Source organism: Ursus arctos, unplaced genomic scaffold (genome assembly GCF_023065955.2).
Source record: "Ursus arctos isolate Adak ecotype North America unplaced genomic scaffold, UrsArc2.0 scaffold_26, whole genome shotgun sequence".
Taxonomy (NCBI): domain Eukaryota; kingdom Metazoa; phylum Chordata; class Mammalia; order Carnivora; family Ursidae; genus Ursus; species Ursus arctos.
Window position 1 is genome coordinate 20,386,510 of NW_026622941.1, and position 27,579 is coordinate 20,414,088.

The window sequence follows — 27,579 nt, forward strand, 5'->3', positions numbered from 1 at the left end:
TGTCCCACTTGAATGTTTCAGATATAAGAAAAAGATCTACCTTCGTCTTCATCCTCCATTTGGGCTTTGGCCTCTCTTGAATACATGGCTCTTCGGAGGGTTTTCCTCTCTAGAGTTGTTTGGTCAGCTTCCATATCCTACAGTAAACACCGTGCTGTCATCACTCAAGGAGCTCACAGCTGCAGGAAGGTTTTGACTTACCCATCAGTGACCCACATATACCAATCGTTAGTTATCTTTGCCAGTCTTGGCCTCTCTGCTCTCTCTAGAGAAACACAACTCCTGTTGTAGGAGTAGTTGTGAGGCAACATCTAAGGTTTGTAAGGTTTCTGAGCTTAGAGGTGTTGGGCAGTAAGAAGCCAGGGCAAGCAGCAACAACACAATGGCACCAACCCCAGGAGCAGAGACACCTCCTTAAGGCATAATTCCACCTTTGTTTTATCTTTACACCACTTTGAGATACTCCCTGTAACTCTCTAACTAAAGATTTTTTCATGTTAATAAATAATTTCCTTCAAAAATGCATGCAGTTCTAGACTTGGTCAAGCACTATCACTCATCCCCTCTTATAAAAAATTATTTAATCAGAGTGAGTTTCCTTAGCATCTCACTAGGGTAGCTGCACAAAAGAAACAGACTTCAAGAGGCAGTGAAGGAAGGTAGGTAATTTTGAAGTAAATGAAAAATGAGGGTACTTAGGTGCCTAGCAACTTAGGAGAAAGCCCTAGGAGGGGGAAATATGCAGAAGGAGAAGGGAAATGTGCCCTAAACAAACTTTGTGAATTTTTCAGGGTTGCTTCAGTCTTGCATGCTCAAGACAGGGAGAAGCATTTCATTTTCTCTACTCCTCTGCTTCCAACACCCTCTTCTCCTTGGCTTCAGAACTGGAGTGGTAGTATCAGTTCTGATACACTGTGGGTTAAATCAGCTGAGGCAGGACCCTTTGGGAAATTAACCGTAGTTTTGTTTCTATGGGGAAATGAATTCTGAGTTCCAAACAACTGACCCACAAACTTTTGGGATCTATGGTAAATTGAGGGCTTTCTGTATATGGTCACCACCCACTCCCCCACCCCCCACCCCCGCCACACACACACACACACAATCACAGTTTGACTGTTACATCAATAAACAAATAAACCCTTAGTGATCAGTCTCTAGGTAGTGATCACGGTTGTTGTTGTTTTCGTTTTGGCCTTATACAATATGTGTGATTTAGGAGACTTGCTAGAAGGCTCTATTGCTTCCAGATTCTTAGTTTAAAAAGAATGAAAGCTAAAGCCTCCCTTGAATAGCATTTTTTTCAGAGACAGTTTCATATCGGCTTTTAATTTTGCCTAATGATAGGAAAACTAAAGCTTGTACATGAGATTAAATACGAAATTAAAGTTGACTCGATCCTTTGCATACAGGGTAATAAAATGAAATGACCCTGCACATTGGAAAACAGCAGATTTGGTCCTTGTTCAACTCTCCCTGCTATGTGAGCAAAAGATGGAACATCTCAGATACTTAAAAAAAATCTTTATTCATTTTTCTTATAAGTAAATGCTCCGATTAAGCTCATTACAGGTTAAATATTTTAAATTACATTGATATTTGGCTTAAGTAAATGTGAATTTCGTTTCATTTGTCTAAAAAGTATTTCTTGAACACCTGTTATGGATCAGATCGAGGCGAGGGCTGGAGGCTGGGGGAGGAGACATCAAATGATGTTAGTTTATTTTGCTTAATAATATTAGGAAGATAATGGTGTCATCCAAGCTAGAATTTTTAACAATATTTAAATCAGCTCAAAGTGTTATCTCTTCCTCCTTCTTGTAGTTTTCATTGCTATCCTTGTAACATATTCTTTTGTTGACACCTTAGCCCTTAAACTGACAGTTGTGTCTAAAGCCCAGGGACAGGATGTTTTGTTTCGCCGGCCTTCTCTGCTTGCTTGATCTGCTCTGGCTCTAGGTCAGCCTTTCTCAATCTTGGCACTATTGACATTTCGGCCAGATAACTCTGTTGTGGGGGCTGCACTGTAGATGTTTAGCGGCAGCCCTGTCTTCTACCCACGAGAGGCTAGTAGCACCTGCCCACCAGCTGTGACAACCAAAAATGTTTCTAAATGTAGCCAAATGTCCCCTAGAAAGCAAACCAGACCCTGGTTGAGAACCAGTGCTCTTGGCAAACACCCGACCCTGCCATACAACAAAGTGAACAAGAAACTGTTCCCCATCCCCGCCCCCCCCCCCCCAGTGTGACTCGCCCTCCCTTCAGATAGATCTCCAGTGCCTGCCCTTCTCTAGGTGGCAGTAACCTCCCTCCATACCCAGGTGAGGATTCTGGACAGGTGCACGGTTCCTTCTGGCTTCTGCTGGCCTCTATTCAACCTCACAACTGCATTTGCTCTGTCCACACCCGAACTTGCTTCATATCTCTGCCAGCTGATTTATAACCCTGTAATGTGTCTTTAATTATAGAGCTATGCTATCTCAAGTGATCACTTCATTTCTAAATACGACTTAATGGACTTTCTTCCTGGCTTGTTTAACAGTCAGAATCACTATAAAATCAAGCCAACAACGCTCTCTTTCTCTCTTTCTCTCTCTTTTTTTTTCCAGATCTTCTTTCCAAAGTAAACCATAAGTGGCCCCACTCCTTAAGCTTACATCATATTCTTTTGTCCCTGGCATCTAGGTCACTGTAAAAAAATGTCATTTGGAGCTACCCCAATCAAGTTTCTCACAGTATAATTCCTAAGTGGGCACTTGCTGATGGTACCTTGTAATTTTTTGGGGTAAATATCCTCATTTCAATGGTTCTGTGATTTGTCCTATTCTACTTAAACTTCTACTTTTACATATATTTTTTCTTTCTTAGGTAGTTTGCTTTTGAGATCTTTGGCAAATCCACAGAAGACAGAGCAATCCTAGGGTCTGTCTGACTTTTTATCTTCCTCTCTCTATGGAAACATAGATCCTTTTATTCTTTTATAAAATAATGCATTTTAATTTCTTGATATTCTCAGGAATTTGCTGATACAAAAATTTCATTTTATAATGCTGATTCCTGGCCAGAAGTACCAACTTTTGGACACTTCCTATTCACAACTCAAAAAACATTAAAAAAATTTACTAACACAATTTACAATTTCACCTCTCAACCACAAGTTGTGCTTTCATTGCTCAGTCTGGTCTCCGACTCGGTTATCACCTCATTCAATGTTATATGTGTGTATATATATATATATATATATATCATGCATAACATTATACCGGAATTACATTGAATACAGACCTGGGTTTAAGTCCAAATAGTACTGCTTATAATATGTACTATACATCTTACAGGGCTTCAGTTTTCTCACCTACAAAAGTGAGATCATATTTTCTTTACTTATTTCCCATATTTTCTTTGCTTTTTTCTCGGGGTTTGTGAAAATCAAATGAGCTCACGTAAAAAAAGGCTTTAAACTTAAAAAGTATATCAATATAAAAGTTAATTGTTATTTCCTTCTGATCACCTTCCTTCACTCCCCAGCCCTATTCCAGGCATGCTTAACAACTTCACCCACAGCTCACAGCTCTTCCTTCTTTCAAAATCATCTAAGATTTTGTTTTGTCCATGACCCTCAATTTGCAGGTGGTGAATGAAAATATCCTCACATTACAGATGAAGAAAATAAGATACATAGAAGGAAAATTAAGATAAAATAATGATATAAACATTTGAATAAACATATAATTATAATATAGTTCAAATTCAAATCCAAATTCTCTGAAAACCTGAGAGCACTTCCGCCAAAAGGTATCATTAGAATTATATTGTTTCGAAGTAGCCTATTTATTTAAGATTTTAATTATCTAATTTTTTTAAAAGATTTTATTTATTTATTTGACAGAGAGAGAGACAGCGAGAGAGGGAACACAAGCAAGGGGAGTGTGAGAGGGAGAAGCAGGCTTCCCGCCAAGCAGGGAGCCAGATGCAGGGCTTGATCCCAGGACCCTGGGATCATGACCTGAGCCGAAGGCAGACGCTCAATGGCTGAGCCACCCAGGCGCCCCTAATTATTTGAGAGCGGGAGCGTGAATGCATGAGCGGGGGGGAGGGGCAAAGGGAGAGGGAGAAGCACGTTCCCCACTGAGCATACAGCCTGACCCAGGACTCTATCCCAAGATCCCAAGATCACAACCTGAACTGAAGTCAGGCACTTAACCAACTGAGCCACCCAGGTGCCCCCAAAGTAGCGTATTTATTAATGACATATAAATATACAATTACTTTGGGTTTCAAATGAGGACCATTATATCATCAATATTAAATGGTAATACCACTTTAAACGAATCTTTAATAATTATACAGTATATTCATGACTCTTTTAAAGTGGACTCTGAACTCTTCTGACTTATGAGCAATTACCTTTTCTAATTCTTGATCTTGCCGATTCATAAGTGTTTTCCAGTGTTCATAAAGCTCAACATCTTTGGTTTGAATGTCCTTCAAAGTCCCTTCTCTTAGTACACTTCCATCTTTCATGGCTATGATCTAGGGAAAGTACATATTAGCATAACTGTGACAAAAACCCTTAACTGGCCAAATGAATTATTTTATCTCAGACAGCATTTCTTAATCTCCCTATTTACTTATATGCCTGTAATACTAAAATTAATGAAATTTCTTTTAAACTCTTACCCAGTCAGCATGTGTTAGATACTGTAATTTGTGAGTCACAAGAACAAGTGTCCTTTTGTCATCTTGGAGAAATTTCAAAATCCCTTCCTGCATTAGGTGATCACTCAAGTGAATGTCCAGGGCAGAAAATGGATCATCCTACAACCAGTAAAATGGAGAGAAGAGGAAACAATTTCTATATTCTTGATATGACTCAATTTCTCTAGAAAGTAGAAATATAAATAAGAGTAAATTATCTCTAACATCCAATTTATTAAAAAAAAACACTCTGTCCACATTTAAATTGTTGAGAAAAGGTATTAAATTAAAAGTGAAGCTTTTGTTTTCTCTTTCAAATTACTGAAATTACTATTCTCTTAAAAATTATTTAAAAAGTAAATAACAATATCCCAAGTGGTTTGTATTATTATATATAAGAACTTCAAGCTCAAAAAATGACACTTCTTGACAACCTTTAACAATAGATCAATGGAAGAATGAAACAATAATTCCACTAGTTGAAATTTAGATAATAAAAATGGGCATAGACTCCAGACCAAGATGGCGACATAGAAGGCTCCTAAATTTCCCTCCTCCCATGGGTGCTCTGACTATGCAGCTACACACAGAGCAATTCCCTCTGAGAGAAATCCAGAAACTAGTCGAGTGACTTCTACACATTGGGAAACTAAAAAAATACCCCATCTAAAAGGTAGTAAAGGCTGAGACACACTCTCACCACAAACATCACCTTCTGCACAGCACCATACAATTGGATGGAATCCCCAACTCCCAGCTTCTCTCTGAGGAGTGAAGGATGGAGACCATACATACATCTAGTTCCCCAACTTTTATGGCTGCTACCCAAGGGACAGGCCTCCAAATCACTTAGCTTTGAAAGCCAGTGGGGCTTGCATTGATAAGTCCCACAGAAATACAGGAAACAAAAAGCAGTTGGTAATAGGCACATGAGCACTTACCACATCTATCTCTCCAGGTCTCAGCACAGAGAAAGCAGACAAAAAAGCCCTTTACCAAGTCTCCCTGGAAGGAGTCTGACTGCATACTTTACAAGCTGCTACCAGAGGGTCCAACTTCTAATTAGCATGAACGGTGCTGATTATGATCCTTCCTGAAGAGCTATTGGGCACTTCCCCTGTCTTTTCTTTCCATCCTATTCTAACAATAAAACCAAGTTGCCAATATCTCCCTGGAAGGAGATTCTCACCTCTAGTGTCCCAAATGTTATGTTTGCATCCCCCCCCCACAAATGTAAATATGTGAGGTAATGGATGTGTTGATTAACTCAATGGTGGGAATCCTCTCATGATGTATACATTTATCAAATGACATGTTGTACGTTTTAAATATATTTTATTTGTCAAAAATACTTCAATTAAAAAAAGAAACTCCAGGTGGAGTCTGATTCTAGCCATGTTAACTACCTTTGCTAGAACTAATCAGCTATCATCATAGGACAATGTAAGAATTTAGATATATCACCTACAATATCCAGGATACAGAAAAAATTAATAGATAAATAAAATAATGGGAAAGTTTGGGCCATAGTCAAGAGAAAAAGCAGTCAGTAGAAACTATGACTCAAGATGATGCAGATGTAAGAATTAATAGCCATTTAAACAGTTATTATGGATATATTCAAGGGCTTGAAAATATATGGTAAAAAAAGCATAAAATATTCATTGGATCAAATGAGACAACACAAATAAAGTACTTGGTATAGTACCAGGTAAATAATAAACACTAAACAAATGACAGCTATTATTGTATTTTCAGTATTAATAGTAATAACTATAAGAATATCATACCTACCACTGAACTGACAAACAATTGTCTTGGGAAGAAAGGAAGTTTTTATGTACCAAGTGATTAAGACATTTAGGAAATAATTGACCGTGATGACATTCCTGTTAATTATTTTGACACACATTTTGTTTCTATAATGTTATATACAGCATCATAGTAGATGCTTGACGTTTTGGAATCCTTTAATAGAAGAAAACTAGAAACTACTAGAGAAAAGTGGAATGTTTCCAGAAAACGATGAATTAAAAAAGCAAAGTGACATGCAGGGAGGATGGTGAAGAGATACATAATCACCAGTTGAAGCACTACTCATGGCAGGAGATAAAAGAAACTCAGAGACAAAGCAGTAGAAAATGGTAGAGTTTTCTGGCAAAGAATTGGGAAGAGTGATTAGAACAATGAAAAAGGAATTCATAAATGTCTTCATTATACTTATTTCTTTGCTGTTCCCCATACATGCAATACGAAACAAATTTTTACTTTGTCTTATGGGACCAAAAAAGAAGTCCACTCATTCTACTACACATAGGTTACATATTGAAATATTTAAAAATTACAATTGGGGAAAAATTTCTAAACAATCGAGTAAGCACAATCATAGTGTATATACAGATAAGTTGCATTGGCTAATTATCTGGACAGTGAAAAATAGAAACAATTTCTATTGAGATAGAAATTAATATCTGGAAGTTAGAATAAATGCATGTATGTGGTCATTACACTAGTGATATGATTAGCTCAATAATTTCACAAAAGTCTCCATCAATCTCTGCCTGCATCAACAGAAACTATAAGCAAGATGACTTTATTAAAGTACTTAGGAATAGCCTGTATGAAAATCAATATTAGCAAGGCATTTAGATAGTTGAAGGGTGATTTAAAATTATAATAGGTTTTAAAATATCAGTCTACGATTTCATAGTGATGAATAAAGAGGTGATTTAATTAATGTCTTCAAACGGCTTTTATGGGAATACATTTAACAACAGAGACATGCTTACTGTAATCTCGTTTATTTAAAGCATTTAAATAATGCAACATTTTGGACAATGTAATATTTCAGTTAATAAAACGATATCATTATACACACACACATATATATACACATATACATATATGTCTTAATGTGTGTGTATATATTTTAAACATGGTAATGAAACAAAATGGGCTTAGCGACACAATCGTCTTGATTGTCCTGAAATTTCTTTGGATGACATGGGAGATACTTCAAAATCTTTCAGAACCTCTGGATCATCTTAATGAACATTATTTTTGAAATGTTCCAAGAAGAAGTATGAATAGGAGATTGAATTAGCTTTTTATAAAATTTATTTTTTTTAATATTTTTATTTATTTCACAGAGAGAGGGAGAGAGAGAGAGAGCACACAAGCAGGGGGAGCGCCAGGCAGAGGGAGAGGGAGAAGCAGGCTTTCCTGCTGAGCAGGGAACCCAATGTGGAACTCGATCCCAGGACCCTGGGATCATGACCTGAGTCGAAGGCAGCTGCTTAACCAACTGAGCCACCCAGGCATCCTGAATTAGCTACTTTTACCGTCCAGTGAGTTTATTTTTTGAATCATCACAGACATCGTCTTCTTATGTGTCATTTAGCTTCTTTTAATAACAAGAAACAACTCTCTTATTTGAATTTTCTAATTGTTAGATTTTGGATAAGTGATAGAGAGACAAACTAATAATATATGGAATTTCTTTTAACACAGAACTTATGCTGGAACTTAAGAATTACTTTAAAAAGGAGAGTTCAGGTGTCAATAGAAAGTGATGTGGGATAAAGCAATGTTTCCACAGAAGTGGAAAAATACCACCAGTATCAGGTTATGCTGACAAAGGTTTCTCCATCTCCATTTCCAATAAAGCAGCAAGGATATAATGACCAAAACTTAGCTACCAACAAATCATTGACTTTCGAAAATCAGGTAATGAGGGGCGCCTGGGTGGCTCAGTCGTTAAGCACCTGCCTTTGGCTCAGGGCGTGATCCCGAGGTCCTGGGATCAAGCCCCACATTGGGCTCCCTGCTCCGTTGGGAGCCTGCTTCTCCCTCTCCTGCTCCCCCTGTTTGTGTTCCCTCTTTTGCTGTGTCTCTCTCTGTCAAATAAATAAAAAATCTTAAAAAAAAAAAAAAAAGAATGAAGAAAAAAAAGAAAATCAGGTAATGATCGTAGAGGTAATCTGATTGTTTCTGAAACAACCTATTGCCTCTGATTCCAATAAAACCCTAAGAATTCCTTGTGATACAGACAAACCTATTCCAATAATTCTGACAACTTTTCACACAGAAATAGGACATGAATTGGAAATGAATTTTTAATAAAAATTCAGTTTGGTTTTCTATAAAATTCTGACTTTAAATGTTTAAGACAGTAAGGCAAATGGAAAGTCCATTATCTCTATGTTGAGAGGCTCAAATTTTAGTCATGACTCCACCTCTCTGTTGCTGGGTAATTTTCTAAACTTGGTTATTTCATTTGCAAAATGGGGATAATAAAGAGACTTGTCAGCACATAAAATTGTTGCAAAGATTAAATAAAATATGGTAAAAATCTCTGTAAAGTGTTTTAGAAGTGTTGTTTTATTATTATTTTTCTTTTAAATAAAGTCCTGGTAGATTAATACTTTGCTAATCCCCTTTAAGCAACACAGTGAGAGTTTAGTGACTTCCAGGGATCTCTTAATAAGGCAGACTACAGTGGTTAAGAATACAGTCCATGAGGGGCGCCTGGGTGGCACAGCGGTTGAGCGTCTGCCTTCGGCTCAGGGCGTGATCCCGGCGTTATGGGATCGAGCCCCACATCAGGCTCCTCCGCTATGAGCCTGCTTCTTCCTCTCCCACTCCCCCTGCCTGTGTTCCCTCTCTCGCTGGCTGTCTCTATCTCTGTCGAATAAATAAATAAAATCTTTAAAAAAAAAAAAAAAGAATACAGTCCATGAAATCAGGCCATCTGGGCTTATATTTTTGCTTCTCCATTACTGTGTGACTTTGGATAAATTATCCTCCAAAGCCTCAGTATCCTTATCCATAAATAGCAGTAAAATAATAGTAATAATAATAATAATAATAATAGCAATAATGCCAAAACTAATAGGATTGTTCTGAGAATTTAGTGAGTTAATGTGTATAAAGTACTTAGAATCACGCCCACATCAAAGGAAGCCTTTAAGAGTGGTTGCTATCATTTATGTGCCATAGCTTCATTATGGAGTATCTTGGTGTTACAATCAAATGTAATCTTTTATACAACTTAATAAAAATCTAAGTTTGGTGGCTTGGGAATCATTCCTTAAGATTCAGTTTGTATATTAATATTTTGAGGAGATACTTCTTTTAAAGAAAGCAAGACAATTTGTCAAAAGACCAATTCAATGAATAAACAATTTTTCATTTTCAAGAGCATATTATTTATTTTTATATACATGTATACAGTTCTCACTAATACATTCTTCCTATATCCAGTGAATATGTGTAAGTAGTATAGGCTTTGCATGGATATACTTTTGGAAATAACATAAATATATTCACTGATACACACAGCACACTTGTAGATGCCATAAAGCTTCAAAAATAACTGATATCCTTGATAGATCATTAAGATGTTTCCGTTTGGCTTTGATATTGTGTAAAGGCTAATGTGAGAAAGTTTAATTAAAGCAAAACATAACATCATCCAAGTAATTATTTGCGCAAGGTCCTTAAAGATAGGAGTAATGTCTTTTTCTTGTTTGTTTTCCTCTACCCAGCACAGAAGATGGCACTGAGGACATTCACTAAATATTGATGGATGGAAAGAAGGAGGGAAGGAAGGGAGGAAGGGGAAGGGTTGGAAAAGGGAAGAGAGGGATGGAGGAAAGGAAGGAGGAAGCTAGGAAGGGAAGGAAGTAAGGGGGGGAAGGCAAAAGGAAGGGGAAAACAGGACAATACAGGTAGTAATTTGACAGTAATATATACTTTGTAATACCAGAGAATCTTAACTGATCAGAAAAACAATACTCAACAGACATGCTGTTCTAGCCCAGACTTTGCCACTCACTAGTCATTAGTCCTTGGGTAAGGCACTCTATGCATACGCTTCTTCATCTAACATGGGGATACCATCTACCCTCACTCATAAGAATCAGAAAGGATAATATTGAGTGTTTTGGGAATTTTTAAACAATGGAAGAGTAAGATATCATTTTGAGGTAATTATTAAAACACATTGACAGTATTTTTTTGCAGCCAAAGTATTATTCAATTTCAGGTTGCAATGAAATACATATAATATTTAGATCATAAGATTCAATAATTTTACGGTTATCTGAGCTGACCGGAGTGCATCTAGAAGACACTTTTTCAAAGGGACTCTGACGAACACTATAACATCCAGGATTAAGAAAAGTTATAGAAATTATATTATTGTGGAAGAATTAAAAATACTAAGCTTGCTTAGCTTAGAAGAAAGTAAATTAAGGCAAGTTGTGGAAGTAATATTAAAATTTGAATATGGCTGCATAAAAGAAATATATGCTGCTGCAGAAACAGAAGGAAAACCAATTAATGAAAAATCCACAGAAGCAAATTTTAATAACATATTAACTTTCCAATAAGAGCTATCTGTGATAGGCAGAATAACAGCTCCCAAAGATGTCCATGCCCTAATTCCCAGAACCTGTAAATATGTTACCTTACATGGCTAAATGGGACTTTTGCACATATGATTAAGATTAAAGACCTCGAGATTGGAAGATTATCCTGGATAATCCAGATAGGTCCAAACTAATTACATGAATCCTCAAGAGAAGGGAACTTTCCCAGCTGTGAAGAGAGAAAGATGTGACTAGTAAAAATGGTCAGAGATACAGAGTTGCTGGCTCTGATGATTAAGGAAGGCAGCCATGTGCCTAGGAGTGTGGGCAGCCTCTAGAAGTTGGAAAAGGCAAGGAAATGGACTCTCCCCTCGAGGCTCCAAAAGAGAACACAGCCCTGCTCACGTGGATTTTCACTCAGTGAGATCCATATTGGACTTCTAATCTACAGAACCATCACATCATACATATTATTTAAATCACCAATTATGGCAATTTGTTATGGCAGCAATAGGAAATTCATACACTGACCAACTCCACCTTGAAGTTAAGCAATCTGTCTTCGGAGAGAGTCATCAAAAAGCTGTTAGAGGCGATGTGAAATGTCATCCCATAATGAATGGATGGGAATCTACAGGAAGTTAATCCTATGACTTCTCTGAATTCCATGACTCTACAACTGAAATAAGTAAGGGTCGTTAAATTGAAGGCAATGGAATGAACAGGGATAGAATACTACATCCAGAGAACCTTGGTCTCTTTCAGATTCCTGAGTCATTTTGTCTTCAGGTGGTTCAGCCATTATCGGATCCCAAAATTCAAGAAGTCATTTCCAGTTGTGGGTCCATCCACTGGGAAAGGGATTTACATTTATATAATTTACTGCTAGATCCTGCTGTAGTTTTAACGGTATGTTTTTCTGGAAAATTTTGGGGACAGGTATTCTTAGGGATATTAACCTGAAGTGAATATCCAGTATGTCCAAATTCTATTCCTATCCCCAGCAGTAGGTCCAAATTTAGTGGGAAACTAAAACCAATCTACTTTTTGAAGAGCTTCTAGATATTAGATGGACTGAAAATGCTAAAGTAAGTCTGGAAACCAGATTTATAAATGGTTAATAATTGCACAGAAGGAGAAGGCAGGGGAAGGATGCATTTATACAGTCTGCTGGTCTCTAATATACATACTTGTAAGTTAAGTTATTTTGGCTACCTCCTGATGGAGGAACCAAACTGGAGCAAAATTCATAATCAACATAATCTTCAAATTCTGTTTATGGATCCATAGGTAGGACCAAGTTTTTTTTACCCAGGATACACATGAGAATTATCCAAGGAGCTTTTTTAAGACTCAGACTCTAGACTCTGCCCTTACAAATTATGATTTGGTAAATTGGGAGTGGTACCAAAATTTCTATAGTTTTAGAAAGTTTCACAGTCAAAGCTCATACACAGCCTGAATTGTACACCACTGGAATGGAGCAGTATGCCTACTTAGCCCTCTGTCCACCAAGAGTACATTTTCTAGTCCTTCTTTCTTTGTCAGCAAATATAAATGAGAAGACATATGATCCTGTCCAGTTGATCCAATAGCATACAGACTTTTTCATTAATGAGGCTCATGGTTATGAAACTCATATATAAGCAACAATTTAGGGCACCTAAGTCACTTGGACACCAATTTGGATACCCCAGCTCTTAACCGTAAGTGTTGATCTGGTGGTTACTATGGGATTTTGTTTCCTTCACATTCTTTATGATTTCAGAAGTTAAACTGTCTTTCTTTTGGTTACTTGACTTGTTTCTTTAAAGGCTCATTTGTTCAGAGGGAAAAATGAAATAGAAGTAAAGGTCATTCTCACCAAAAAAACAATGTTGGTATTTTGATAGAGAGCTCGTGCCACACAAATTCTTTGCCTCTGACCCCCACTCAGGTTGATGCCCTAGAGAAGAAATAACAATAAACATAACACCCTTTCCAATAATAAATGATCTATTGGTTAAAAATTCTCTTTAAAATACGAACTTCTTTTAAAAAAATCTACATTAATGGTAATTTATTAATCAAATTGAGATAACATTGGTAAGATGAAATGAAAATTGTCTACTTTATAGTTATATTAAGATAATTTTTGACTAGTAATATTAATCTTTTTTTTCACTCTGATAGACAGCTCTGCTGTACAAAAGCATCAATAACCAAACACATAGTGAGTGTTAAACACTGCAAGTAACTCTAAAATTTTTACTAGTTTTGTGAATTGTGTCTGTAGTTTTCTTAACATATACTTCTTAAATTTGATATTACCAATTATGTTCAACAGAACTATATAGCAATATAATTTTATAATCAAGTACTAATTATAAAAATGTTTAACCTATACTGAGCACTTAGTATGTGCTAGGCTTGTGTGAATGCCTTTACATCCCTTATTTCTTTTATGCCTTATAGCAATTCCAACATATAGGTATCATTCCCTTTATACACAAGGAAACTAAGGCTCAGAGAAGTTAAGTCCATACTCTTAAATACTGTACTGCGCTATGATCAAGAATAGCCATTAAGAACACAGACTACAGAGGTAATTGAATCCCAGCTACACCACTAACTGGGCAAGTTCTTCAACATTTCTCAGCTTAGTTTCCTCAGCTGCAATATGCAGATGATGATAACACCGATATAACAAATTTGCTGTAAACGTAGATAATGCATACAATTTTTGCCCAGTACTTGAAACTTATAAGGGTGAAAAAATTTTAGCCAAAATGTTATGAAGATTATATACAGGCATAAATACTTTTTAGCTACTCAGAATAGTATGACATCACCATAAAACGTGTTTACACAAAGAAAAAAAAGGACACCTTAATAAGAATAAATAGATGTTGACAAGAGTAGAAGTCGGAAGCAATCTCAATTTCAACTCCAAGTAAGGAAAAATACATCTGATCAAAGGCAGGAACTGCCTTATATTCCTTAAGAACTCTCTAGTAGCTAGCATAATGTTACATAGATGGTGGTTACACAACAAATACTTAAGAGTGGCATTAAAGCTCCTGTGCTGCTGTTTCTGGAATCTGTCACTAGGACAACACACAGCCCCTATGCTCTCAGATTTCATTATGTTCCATTAAAGGTTAAAGACAACCAGAAGACTTTTCTAGATTTTTGTTTATTGTTTAATTAAACTATACATAGCTCACCCTCTCTCCAATTTCAGTTTGGTCTCCAAAAGGTAGTAAGTCAATATCTGGCTGAAGAGAACAGGCATCTGTAACAGCTTTGTACCTTTGGGAGAAATTATTTTGAATTTTTAGATCACTATTAATATATTGCCCATAAAGTAAGTCCCAGGTTCAGTATCTTGGAAGCCAAAATACAACATTTGTTGAATAATTTAGTACAGATTAGCCTCTACAGTAGGCTTGTAGTTACAAAGAGAATTAGATATTGGTTCCCACTCTTACAAAACTACTAAATGGAGCAGAAGACTGACAAAGAAACCTATAATAAAATGGATCTCCTTAGGCCCTACAGCAGAGATAGGTGCAAAATGCTCCTAGAATACATAGACATGGCTGACCACTCTGAGAAGTCAGTGATGGCTTTGCAAAGGAGGTAACACATAGGCTGTATCCAGAAGGATGAGCTGTAATTTGCCCAGAGGAAAATGAAGGAAAGGAAGCTTCAGGAACTGCACGAAGTGAAAAGGTCATGGTGCAACTCAGGGACAACAGGAGGCTCACTAGAACTGAAACAGGTTGTGGGTGGGTGTCTGTGCATATGGTCATGCATGCAGAAGGGAGGAGAAATGGAAGGTGTTGAGGATTGACGATACTCAAATAGCTCTAAGGCTGGGACTGGAAATGGTAAATTGGAAGTTTAGGGAAGCATGGAGATAGGGAATGCTGGGGAAAATATCCATAGTTTCATTTTCTCAATTACCTAGTCTTAAAATATTAAAAAGTCATTCTCGAGTAATCCCTCCTCTTCTCCTTGCTCTTATTTTTCCATTCTTATTCTAGAATGGTTTTCTGTCAACCATCGCTTCTTTCCTATTTCTGCAGTCACCCCCAAGTTCAGGCAATGAACACGGCATGCCTGGAAGATTATTCCAACAAATGTCTAAATAACTCCTTGCTAATTATTCAGAGTCATCCTGTATGTATCTGCCATTACACTTCCAGATTAAACATCGCATTTACTTTGTTATTCCCCTTTCTAAAACTTACTGTACCTCCCCAGAATGCGCTGAATTATATCCAGTTGGCTTTCAAGGCACTCCGCTACATCATTTCAGCTTTTATTTGAAATCTAGTTTGCCATTGTCAATACACATAAATCCTTTTCTGACTGGTTTGCTCCCCAGGCCCCAAATGATCCCATGTAATTTAGGTTCTTCCTCCCACACTATCTGCTTTCCTTTTCCCGCCCCTTTTCATGCCTCTCCCCTGACCTAATTCTTTCTCTCTCTCTCTTTTTTTTTTTTTTGAAATCCATTGGTTTATTGTCAAATAAATTTTTGTTACTCTAGGAGAGCCTCCATTACTAAGTAAGTTGATCTCCCTTGACCTAATTCTTAACTTTCGAGGTTAGACTTTGGGTTTTAAGACCCAGCCCCGAGATGATGGCTTCAGGGAAGGGTTATGCCTTTGTGCACTCTGGTGGTACTTAAAGATGTTTGAGAGATGGCATATTCTGACTGCTTTCAGTAACTAGACCTCTCAGATTCCACATTCTTCCTCTACTTTCCACCAGTTACTTTCCTTCTGCTCCTTGGATTTTTCCTTCTACTTACCAATAATCTCAGTAACTCCCCCTGTCGGCTCCCCTCCCCCCCGTAATTCCATTTCAGCTGTTTAGTTTTGGTGTACAAGTTGTTCTCAATAAATGTATAGGATGGGCTGAGACTTCCAGTAAGACTTCTGTTTAAAAAGTTGACTCAGAAGACCTGGTGGTGAGGACGGAAGTAGGCAAGCAGGGAAAAAAGGAAGTCATGGCTATAAAGGTTCCAGAAACCATGGACCAAACATAAGAATTAGAAATAGTTGTTCATTTTAGTTCTAAATTTTTTTTAAGATTTTATTTATTTATTTGACAGAGAGAGAGACAGCCAGCAAGAGAAGGAACACAAGCAGGGGGAGTGGGAGAGGAAGAAGCAGGCTCCTAGTGGAGAAGCCTGATGTGGGGCTCGATCCCAGAACGCTGGGATCACGCTCTGAGCCGAAGGCAGACGCTTAACGACTGTGCCACCCAGGCGCCCCTAGTTCTAAATTTTATACATTCAAAATTACCTCTGTTTGTTGAAAGGACTTCCAAAGGTAATATTTTCTTCTACTGTAGCATTTAATAGCCAAGGCTTCTGAGCTGCATAAGCCACAGAATACCTGTTCCTACTGAAAAATGGAAAAGAAAAACAAAATGCCAAAATTATACAAGGGTGTTGTGCTGTGTGTATTTTAGTAAAACTAAGGAAAATAAAAGTTGATAAAATATCTCAGACACAAAAATGGAAAACTTCCAAAAAAGAACATTTTAATAACTACCAACCTTATTATTTAATGGTTAAGTGTTTCACCTATATTAAAAAGATCTGAATTTAATAAAAATGTCTCCCAATGTGTAAAACTTGATTTTGCTATGCTAAAGAAGTATTTAAATAAAATGAAAATTTACTTTCTAAAATGAGCGTAATTTCAAAAATAATTAAAAGATTAATAGCAACGCTCTCTCTGATAGCCACAGATAGTTTACTTTCTATTAAAAGCACTTTATAAAACTATTAATTTTATATGCAGACCTTAGAAAAAGACATGAATTGGTACTGTGTCTGTGGCTTAATCACATTAATATATTTTAAGGTAATAGATAATATATAATTATTTCAAAACAAAGAATAATATATTGAGGAGTCCATTTCAATATTGAAATAACTATACATTTCAAAACATATTGAAATAGTTTATTTTTAAAAAATGGCAATCTCTTTCTCCTCCCCCATTTTTTTTTTTTTTTGCTTGCAAATTCTACCAGATGTCTACACATCAGACTTTAATTTGCAATAACCAGGAAAATACATGTGAGTTGAAGATAAAAAAGATGAGGGGACTGGGGTAGGAAAGGGATGAGCTTAAAAGTCACACTTCCACAGTTAGTTCATGGTCTGTAAGTACCAATTAAGGAATCAAGGTTAAAAGATAGTAAGGTTAAGAAAAAGAATAATTAGAAATGCTCAGTGATCATCTTGAAACATTATGTCTTTGGAGTTTAAAAGACATGATGATACACAGTATGCTAGTAGTCTCTTAGATAACCATATGTGCAGCATAACAGTGGTTCCCAACTTCTGACATGTCTGCTTCACCTCCCCCCAGTCTTCCCATCTCTAGCGTATGGACAGATCCCATCACTGTTTAACTCATAAACAATATACATATTCTTGCATTTTTATTTTATGAAGTCCCAAAACCTATTCACTAAGAACGGTTTGAGTTTCAGCCAAAGTTGAAACCTTTGTGCCTCATGGAGAGGAAAACCACTGACACAATGGGCCATTTTGTTTGGCAAGTTAATTTTTTAGCAGCCTGTAAATGTTGGGAATCACTGCTATTGGAAATATGTCGGCACATTTTAATAAATAACTTCGTACACTATCAGAATGAATAAAATGACCAGGAGTAAGAGACAGTATTAAGTAAAGTCTGAGGAAGAAAGTTATTCTTATTAAACGCAGATTAAAATAGAAATAATACCTTCTGGTTGCTTCAAAAGAAGGTTCAGATTCATTTACACTGCAAGTATGGCAAACAATGTTCATTAATTATGAAATATAAATATAGAATGAATGTGTGCATATATCAGGTAAGAAATAAAATAAACACTGAACATATTAAATGGCGATGTTTCCCAAATGGTTTTTGATATTAATTTCAAAGACAGACCAGACAGATAATAATTTTCTTTTATGTCTTCATCAGCTAGGAAATAATTACTTAGTAAGATTCCAAAAGATAGATAGCATTTTCGATTACATATAAAATCTGGATTCATATAGTAATCTGGGTTCTACCCCAACTCGGTTCCAACTAGCTGTGTAAATTTAGGTAATCTTCCTAGAATAGTTTCCTAGTGGATACAAGGATTTGGTTATCTCCAAGGCCTCCCTCCCTCCCTTTAAAATTCAAATTTAATCTATTTAAATTCCTAATTAGCTACCCTATGGCATGAAAAGAAGAACATTTTGGGAGCTCTAAACTTAAAAGGTTTAGACACAGCCTGGCCCTTAAGGAACTGGTGAGAAGGACAGACATGTACAATAGTTCAAACTGCAACAATTGGGTATAATTAATTATTACTGATATGATTTATGTATAAAGAGGTGTTTACCTAAAAACACTTAGTTATATCTATGTTATGGGGGGAAACACCTGAAGACCTATTCATTTTATTGTTCTGAATTTTAATAATGTAATTGAATTCCATCCTTCTCAAAGACCTGAATTCAAAAACTACACACAAAATTAAAGTCTAGTGGAACCCCCAAAATAGATCTGATTTGGCTTTGGAAAGCATCATGTGCTTTTGTGGAGAAAATATACCTAAGTACGTTGCCTGGTGATGTTTAACTTTGAGCTACTAAGATTTTCATGCATGCACGTTGCTAATAACATCTTGGTATGGTTAATGGAGGCAGGAAAAAACAATCTCAGACTAAAAATTCCATCTCAATAATGATTATTCCTTGACTTAAGTTGCTCATTAAAAAAATGAAATATACAATTTCACCTAAGTGATAGTTCCATATAATATGTTTTAGATATCAAGAAATTTGATTTTTTAATGGTAAAAAACCAGTCAATGAACTCAATGGTTTTAGTTACTTTGAGGAAGATGGAAAACAGATGAAGAGAAGCAGGTGTATGGCAGAAATTAATGGATTAATTTGCCTACTGGCCATTCAGCCAAAAGTGCCAATTAGACTTGTGAGAATGCTCACCAGATGTTTGAAAATGTCAGCCCGAATTGGACATATGAATTTGGAAGGCATCAATTTTTTTTCAATTACTATTCATTAAATTCCAACTATATTTATTCAATATCAATTTTAAAGTATTGATCACCTCCCTAGGGAAAGAACATCCAATCCACACTTGGCAAGTCAGGGTATACAGCAGAGCTCCTGCCAGAGGGGCAAGCAAGAGTGAGCTAGATGAAGTAAAGGCGAAGAGTATTTCAGAGCCACTAAAACACATACTGGATGGCCTTGAGTTATCCTGGTCTTGTAAGGAACTGATGTAAATTCGGCATGGCTAAAATGTGGGTCTAAATGGCAAGTGAAGAAAAGTATGTAGTGAACTTAAAAAGCATGCACAGCCAGATAACGAAGAGGCTCATAAACCAGTTTTACAGTTATTGAACTTGTCTTCAGAACAACAGACAAACACTGAAAGGATTTAAACAAGAGAGAGTGAGATGGATTCAGTTTAGAAATATCACTCTGACTGCAGAATGTACCAAACAAATTGGAGGGAGCATGACTAGACTGGCAGAAAGACCACTGGAAGTGGCCAGTAATGGAGATATGAAGGCAGTGCTTTGAATTAGAGTAATGGTGAATGAATAAGGAGAAGTGGACACCTTCAAAGATACCTAGATTGTGTGACTGACAAGATGGGAGGGGAAGAAGTTGTGGACCAGGAACACAGATGAGAAAGTGCATATGTTGGGGGAAGATAGCAAATTCAACATCAGACACATTTCGTTTGAGGCACCCAAGGGATATCTGATGACCATGGCCAGGAAGCAGAATTTACTCAGGAGAGAGATCTGGTAAACAAATGAAGACTTTGTGGTGATTTTCCCTCCCAATATATGCCTTAGATATCAAGGGCTTTGGAGTCCATCCTTTATTAGTGAAAAGCCAATAAATGAGTTCCAACAATTGTAACCTGTTTCATAACAGAACACAAGTACAGGACCAGATAGAGGAAACTAAATTCATAGGAAGCTATGTGATTGGCAGGCAAGTATATACAGAGGCAGAAATGAAGGGACAAAGTCAGAACCTGAAAAACAGCACTATTTAATAAATGGCTACGGAAGAGACACCTGGAGAAAGGACCAAGAGGAACAGGCAAATGCTTTGAGGTAAACTCAACCGTGAGTGGAAATTAAGCAAAGAGACCTGTTGAAGGAAAAGGTATGGGCAGCAATGTTAAACGGCCAGGAGATCAAGTAACATGATCATCAAAAAGTACCCGATGAATTTAAAAACTAGGATGCCACTGATGGACTTAACAGTTTCAGTGGAGTGGCAGAGGTTGGAACCAGAGTGCTGTGGGCTAAGGAAAGAGGAGAATAAGAGGAACTGGAAAGAATGAGTGAAGGTTTTTTAATTTTAATTTTAATATTTTTTTATCTACAAAAGGAAGGGGCTAGAATAGTAGCTGGAGCTGGCTGTGGGTTGAGATTAAAAAGATAGAGACAGGATAGAGATAGAGATAGAGATAGAGATAGAGATAGAGATAGAGATAGAGATAGAGACAGAGATGGGAGAGTGCTGTTTTTCCACAAATAAAAATAGAAAAGAGCCAGGGGCTGGACTAGATGTGAAGCAGATAAAGAGAAAAAGACAACATGCTTTGGATATGGGGTAGCTCAGCCTACTAAGGAGAGCACCCACATTAGTTACTTAAATAAAATACCAAGGGACCAGGAGAGAAGGCACATTTCAATCTACCTGGGAGAATAAGAGAAGGCTTTGTCAAAGAGATAATATCTTAGTTGACACTAGAAAAAAAGTGAGGCTAGGGAAGGGCATTACAGAGGAAGTGTGTGCATTTGGGAAATACCTGCAGTTCAGAGTTACTGGAGACAAGAATAAGGGTAGGAGGATGGCAGATACGAGCTTAAGAAGTTAGACAGGGGCCAGATCATGAAAGGTCCTGGTATAGTATGCAAAGGTCTTTGGAATATTTCTTGTATGATTTGGCCAGTGACTAAAAAATATATATATGTATATATATATATATATATATATATATGAAGTAATTAGATTTTCATGTTAGGAAGGTACATGTCATAACAGTATGAAGAAAGGTGAGGGAGGTATTACAGTGAATAGTTCACATATGCAATTCTCCTGAAATAGGCAAATTAAAATAGGCATAGAAATGTTAAGGACAGACAGAAGGAAAGTGATTGGTTGGATCGTGTGGGCAACGGAGAGAGAAAAGAATCTAGGTTGAATCTTTCAGTTCTGACTTGGGCATGCACCAACTGATTTCAGTGGGTGGGGACACACCCCTGCCAAGATACAGGAGAAGTACGTATTGTAGATATGAGGAATATGAGCTCAGTTTGGCTGTGTTCAATACGCAGCTTATATAAGACTTTTGGAAGAGCTATTAGGTCTTCAGAAGAAAGATCTTGGCCAGAAATGTACATTAGTATGTTGTTAACACTCAGAGAAGAACTGAAGTCAAAGATAGAAATTAATGGCCACGTAAAGGAAGAGGATACTACAGCAGACCACAGAAAGACTGAAGAAGAATTAGAATATTCTTCCCCACCTTCTATCTCCACTTATATTGCAGCTCCTTACTTTTTTGACTCATTAATTTTGGTTTATCCTTAAAATATAAGTTCAAGTATCATTCATTTATGCATTCTCCTAAAAAAGTTTTGTTGACCCCACCGACTCAAGTCAGTTAGGTTACTTATTATTTGTTCTTATAAAATCCTGTACTTCTTCCTGGAATTTATAAAAATTTAACCAAATAATTACTCATGAAATTATTTTCTTACTTCCTTGTGGCCTTCCCTGCTAAGCAGTAAGCTTCATGAGAACAGGGCCTGACTTGTTTTGCTCAGTTATTTTCCCCTAGCGACTATCATAGTGATTTGCATATCAAAGATATACTAGTATTAGAGTAAGAAAGAGAAGGTAGATATGGTTCTTTTTGTAGGTAGACATCTTCCATGAACAAATAAAAAAATCTTACTCTTTCTTTTTCCGTGAGTCATATTATAGTCTTTAACTTCGAAAGACCACCTGTACAACCTTCTACACAGCAGCATTGTTTAATCAAATTCGACTGTGGAGGACTATTTTTCTCTTCCAAAATCAATAGAATTATCTCTGACTTCCAACATCAGATTTTATTTGATTACATGAAAGTCATCAGGACTGCGTCCAGACCCATCCTCCACCATTCACTGTGGCGGTGAACAGCACTGAGAGCCACAGGAGAAAACAGGTCACGTGGAAAATCCTCTTCTGGAAAATGGCATAAGATTTCCCTTCTGCATGAAGGATTTGTGTGTATTTTCCTTCAAGAGTAAAAATTAAACTTGATAGCTAGCAACTTTCAGGTGTCATGGTTGATACTTATGGAATGGGAAAGGGTGACTTTTGTAAGCCAAAATTTAGAGGAATGGAGCTAGATGTGGACACAAACATGCTGAATTATATCTAATCCAGGAAAGCTGACTCAATGTGTTATTATTCCTTCATGCCAGGCAAAGTCACATGAAAAGGAGTAACTTCTCAATTCACCTGTCTCAGAATAATTGAACCACTGTTATAAAGCTGATTATATGAAGACACTAGAAGATAGAACATCAGCACAGGAGGATTGTTAGCAGCCTGGGCAAGAGGGAAAGAAAAAGAGTGGGAAACTAAAAACAAATGATGTCGGTGTCTCACATGATTACCACACTTATTACACATTCCGGACTCCCTCACTGGAGCCGCCCATCAGGTAGAGTAGTTTAGTTCTAGCTCCTAAGATGTCAGTAGGAATTATTTTTTATTAAGACAACTAGGGAAGAACAAATTCATTCAGGCAGAATATGTTCTTTTCTTTTTTCTTTTCTTTTCTTCTTTTCTTTCTTTCTTTCTTTCTTTCAAGATTTATTTATTTTTAGAGAGGAGGGGGAGGGGCAGAGGGAGACAGAATCTTTGAGCACACTCCACACTGAATGTGGAGCTCTTTGTGAGGTTCAGTCTCACAATTCTGAGACCATTATCTGAGCCAAAACCGAGAGTTGAACACTTAACCGACTATGCCACCCAGGTACCCCAAAACATTTGCTTTTCAACAATCATCAAGTATACCAACATGCAGGAGTAAAAACCCTGGCATTCTGACAATTTTGGAGAATTTTTTAGTCCCTTCCTTGTCTCTCTCACCTTTCTGTTCTGGGGCTACAACATGGCAGACTAGGTCAAATGTAGCAATTTCCAAAAGAACATCTACAGAGGTCTTTGTATACTTGGTTCTACCCATGTAGGTATGTCCTAGATGAACAGCAGTACCTTCTCTCCCGCCTAAAGTAAATATTTATCACCACAATGGGGCAAAGTACTTTATTGGACTTTGCTCGTGCCAGGACACATGTAAAAATAAAATTTGTGCAACCAGAGATACGTGCAATGGTGAAATAATGACAGCAAGGCACTTCATAACTTACGCTAATATTTAGTTTATTGGGGTTTTTTTTTTGAGCTTCCAAAAGTATCAGACAATTTAATCTGCTAAAATAAAGTACTTCTTAGCATTTGCACATCATCAACCTATCAATACTGATCATTTCTAAGTTAGCTTCACTTTAATAACATTTCTATGCCTTTCCTTATTGGACTAGGCACAACAGCCTCTTACAGAATGAAGATTTATTACAAATAACTCTTTAAAAGAAGGTCAGTATCTTCTGAATATTCCTGGTCTGAAAATACGTTTTATTAGAGATTAAGGATACCAGAGAAGAAAATTAAGTAATTCTGGTATTAAAGGAAAACAGAATTTCTGTTAGTTTATCAAATCTCTTAGAGGCTTAGTTTTTAAGTTGTGTGTCTCTAAGCCAACACAAACATTATTTGAAGAAAATCTCAGTCCTTCTGCCATTAAGAGATGGGATTATTGTCTGTGAAGGCAAGTGTTCATAAAAAGATGATTTTTAAATTATGAGGATTTTACAAATAGAGAATTATCATAAATCCTTTCCTACACCTTCATCCTATTGACTCCATCTCTAAGATATAATCTTTTTTTATTCGCTTTTATTATTAGGATCCATAAGAAAGATTTCTTAACCTCTGTTGAGTGAGTGTATGTTTTTATCTCTAGTTTCCTGTTTGCCTAGCTTTCATGAAGATCAGAGTGAAATATGTACTCCATATTTTATAAGTGTGCAGCACTCCAGTCCATGCATTTCTACCTATTCACGTCTCAGATTACTTAAATCTTATATTTTTCTTGATAACTTTATCTTATTTTTCAAGCTTTATTATACTATGTTATTTTACTTATTTTTAAAAATATTTATTTATTTATTTATTTATTTTAGAGAGAGAAAACAAGTGGGGAGAGGGTGAGGGCAAGCAGACTCCCCACTGAGCACAGAGCCTGATGCAGGGCTCATCCCAGGACCCCGAGATCATGACCTGGGCCAAAATCAAGAGCTGGATGCCCAACCAACCGAACCACCCAGGTACCCCATATATATTATTTTAAATGAAATAATTCACTATCTTTATGAAATGAGATAGGATATCTTGCTTAGGAATGCAAAAAAAAAAATACTAGATTATGTAAAATACTTTCCTAAGTATCGTATCATTTATTTATCCATTAACAAAATGATAAAGATTATTAATGATCACAGTGGCAGTCGATCTGGCCTAAGTGGAATCTTAAATAACACTAGAGAAGACTAGATTAGAAGAACATCCTAGAGGTCTGAAAATAAAATCTCAAGCTTCTTCTGTCACTGTTTCCCATTCTTTCTGTTTCAATGACAGTGAAACAAAGGTAAAAATAAAACTTAAATAACTTGATTATGGTTGTACATGTCACACAACATAATTTAATCAAGTAAAACCTATTTCTCAAAACCTACAGTCATCCAGGATGGATGGAGATAGTGGCAGGGCATACAGCCTGGCGCCTAACCTTAGTGATCACCAGGAACTCGTCATGAGGCAAACTGCAGATAGAGATTATTTACCAAGCTCTCTTCTGGATATTCACTGAACAGTTTCATGCCTACTGTCTTTTAGGTTGGCCCGCCAAGAATAAAATTTACACTCAACATTTCTCACTCTCCTTCTTTCATCCATGATACCAAATATAGGATGTTTCCAATTCAAATTTCACATCCACACATTTCCTTCTCTTCACTGGAGTTTAACATAGAAGCAATTCTTAAAATGCCCTTAAATAGTCTTTACTCACTCTTGATACATATCTGTGTATAAACAGCAGAGTCAGCAACAATAGAGTTCACAACGGTAGGTGCAAAATATTAGATTGTTGTGTGTGGGGGAGGAGGGCGGGGGGAGGTCCTGTGCATTGTAGGATATTTAGCAGCAACCCTAGCCTCTACCAACCAGATCAGAAGCAATCTATTTCCCCAGCGTGACAACCAAAAATATCTCCCCTGGGAGCAAAATCACACTGGTTGAGAACCACTGTTCTACAATCCAATTTCTTAGATAAGCTGTAGCCAATTTCTTCATAAACTGCTTATAGGGAATCTACTAGGTAGGTCCAACTAAATAATTATATAATATTATATAATGTAATAATTATGGTTCTGAGTCACTTTACTACTGCATTGTGCTTTGAAGACCCCAAGCCAACTGTATAAATATTTAGAAGAAACCGCATGCTAGATATCTCCTTTTTCATGCCTTTACAGTGACACACCATGCCACTCTGACCTACCTATATCTCTCTTACTAGATATTTCTTTTAAGAAGATTACTTTAAATTGGATGTGAAAGGGGTGTGAAAGGTTGATTTCTTAGCCCCCTATGAAGAGTTTGGAAAAGATTACTTGGTATTTCTTCACTGAACACTGAACCATTACGATTCTGTTTGCATTTAAGCTTTATGAATAATGTTAGCTTTTCATAACTTCTTTTAATTCAAGATGAATTTTCAAATTATTTCTATGAATGTTACTCATTTAGCTTTGAAAATCCATCTTTACAATCCCAATCATACTAGTTTATAGTATTTTAAACGTAAGAAACTGTTTTGTAATTTTTAATATATGACATTTAAGGATTCCACTAAAAAGCTGTACCTATTTCTGAGGGGATCCTCAGATCCCCTAACAGATTCCTCCTAACCTGGGAATCTATTGCTCTAATTTCTTCCCTTGGAAGATCATCAGATGTATGACAGAGCAATAGAAACCAATTAAAAATATACCTACTTGCTCCAGTGAACTTTGCCTTCCAGTGTCTGCATCTCACCAAGGATAGCAAGGAGAAGAGAAGACTTCCCACATCCCACTTGGCCCACAATCATGGTCAACTGACCTAGAGAAATTAAATAAAGGATAATAACAGGAGGAGATGGAATCCTCTTAGTAAAATAAAACTAAAATACATTTAGAAAGGCTGATGTTTCAAAATCAATGGCCCACGTTTGGTCTCCAGCAATAAGTTATATATTTGGTATAACTCTTTCTCTAATACACAATTTTTTTTGAAAAGGGAGAGAAAAATTCAAAGATATAGGTCTTGTTTTACTGTTTCCAACTATGGGAACAGCTGACATTAATGAAGAAAGCAATGAAATAATTGCCTAAATAATCTTGATTAGTTTTAATTTTATTATGCAACTCATTCAGGAGAAGAAGGCAGTTGTGACTCAGATTGATGATTGAGTTGAAAGGGATTTGGGCTGGCATTAAGACATCTTCTCCAATTTCTTACTTTTATATGCATGTAAAATAGAAAAATCCCAACCTATTGGCCATTAGGCCATGTCAAAAGTGTATTTTTATTCAATTACCTAGACCTTTCAAATAAATATTATTGTGCATTTGAGCCTTAGATAGCTTGAAAACTTTAGTTGTCTTCAGGGATAGAAAATAATTATCTTACATATATAGTCTTTCTTTAAATCCTTTCTCAAACAAAACAAAAAATCAACTATCCCATTTTTAAATGGACAAATCATAACTTGTCCAGACGTCTGTACACTCTGTAGTGAAAGGCAGGTCTTAGCATTTCCAGCCATTTCCACAATGATACCGTGGCTTATGAGCTATGTGGTGCAAAAAAACCCAAAAAAAAACAAAAAACAAAAAAACTATCGGTCATGTTCATAATGTTTAAAAAGACTTTTTTTTTTTGTTAAGATCAATTATCTTGGAAATCCATAGTTTTGATAATTAAAAATTTTAAAAATGAGTAACAAAGGACTCTTACCTGTTGGAATTCGAATATCTATATTGGATAATGTAGCTAAACCACTGCCCCATGAAAAGTAACCATTTGTGACCTAGAAAAGAACACATAAATTAAGTTCTAAAACTACGTATATATTTAGTGTTAGAGAATAATTTCAATTAAAAGCATTTTCTCTTTAGAGCACTAAAAGACTTTCAGTACAAGGTAGAACATACAGTGGTGAAATTCTAATTTAGACTTGTAGCTATTGAGAGGTATAAATGAAAAACAAAAAAGAATGGAAGTGAAAGAAGGGTT

General features: G+C 36.5%; 1 protein-coding gene across 19 annotated transcripts in view; it reads right to left on the minus strand.

Moving 5' to 3' along the window:
* The window catches only part of ABCC9 (ATP binding cassette subfamily C member 9), a 127,891-nt gene that overhangs the window by 40,626 nt on the left and 59,686 nt on the right, over positions 1-27,579 (minus strand). For 12 of the 19 annotated variants that reach the window (XM_048216493.2, XM_048216496.2, XM_048216503.2 and 9 more), the window contains 9 exons: positions 27,301-27,373; positions 26,298-26,403; positions 17,825-17,863; positions 16,367-16,468; positions 14,276-14,360; positions 12,934-13,014; positions 4,681-4,818; positions 4,408-4,533; positions 41-137 (listed from right to left, as the gene is read on the minus strand). In XM_048216493.2, the coding sequence (XP_048072450.1) occupies positions 41-137; positions 4,408-4,533; positions 4,681-4,818; positions 12,934-13,014; positions 14,276-14,360; positions 16,367-16,468; positions 17,825-17,863; positions 26,298-26,403; positions 27,301-27,373 (847 nt within the window). The remainder of the gene's footprint in view (positions 1-40; positions 138-4,407; positions 4,534-4,680; positions 4,819-12,933; positions 13,015-14,275; positions 14,361-16,366; positions 16,469-17,824; positions 17,864-26,297; positions 26,404-27,300; positions 27,374-27,579) is intronic. The other 7 variants (XM_048216507.2, XM_048216504.2, XM_048216508.2 and 4 more) reach the window with 1 other exon arrangement.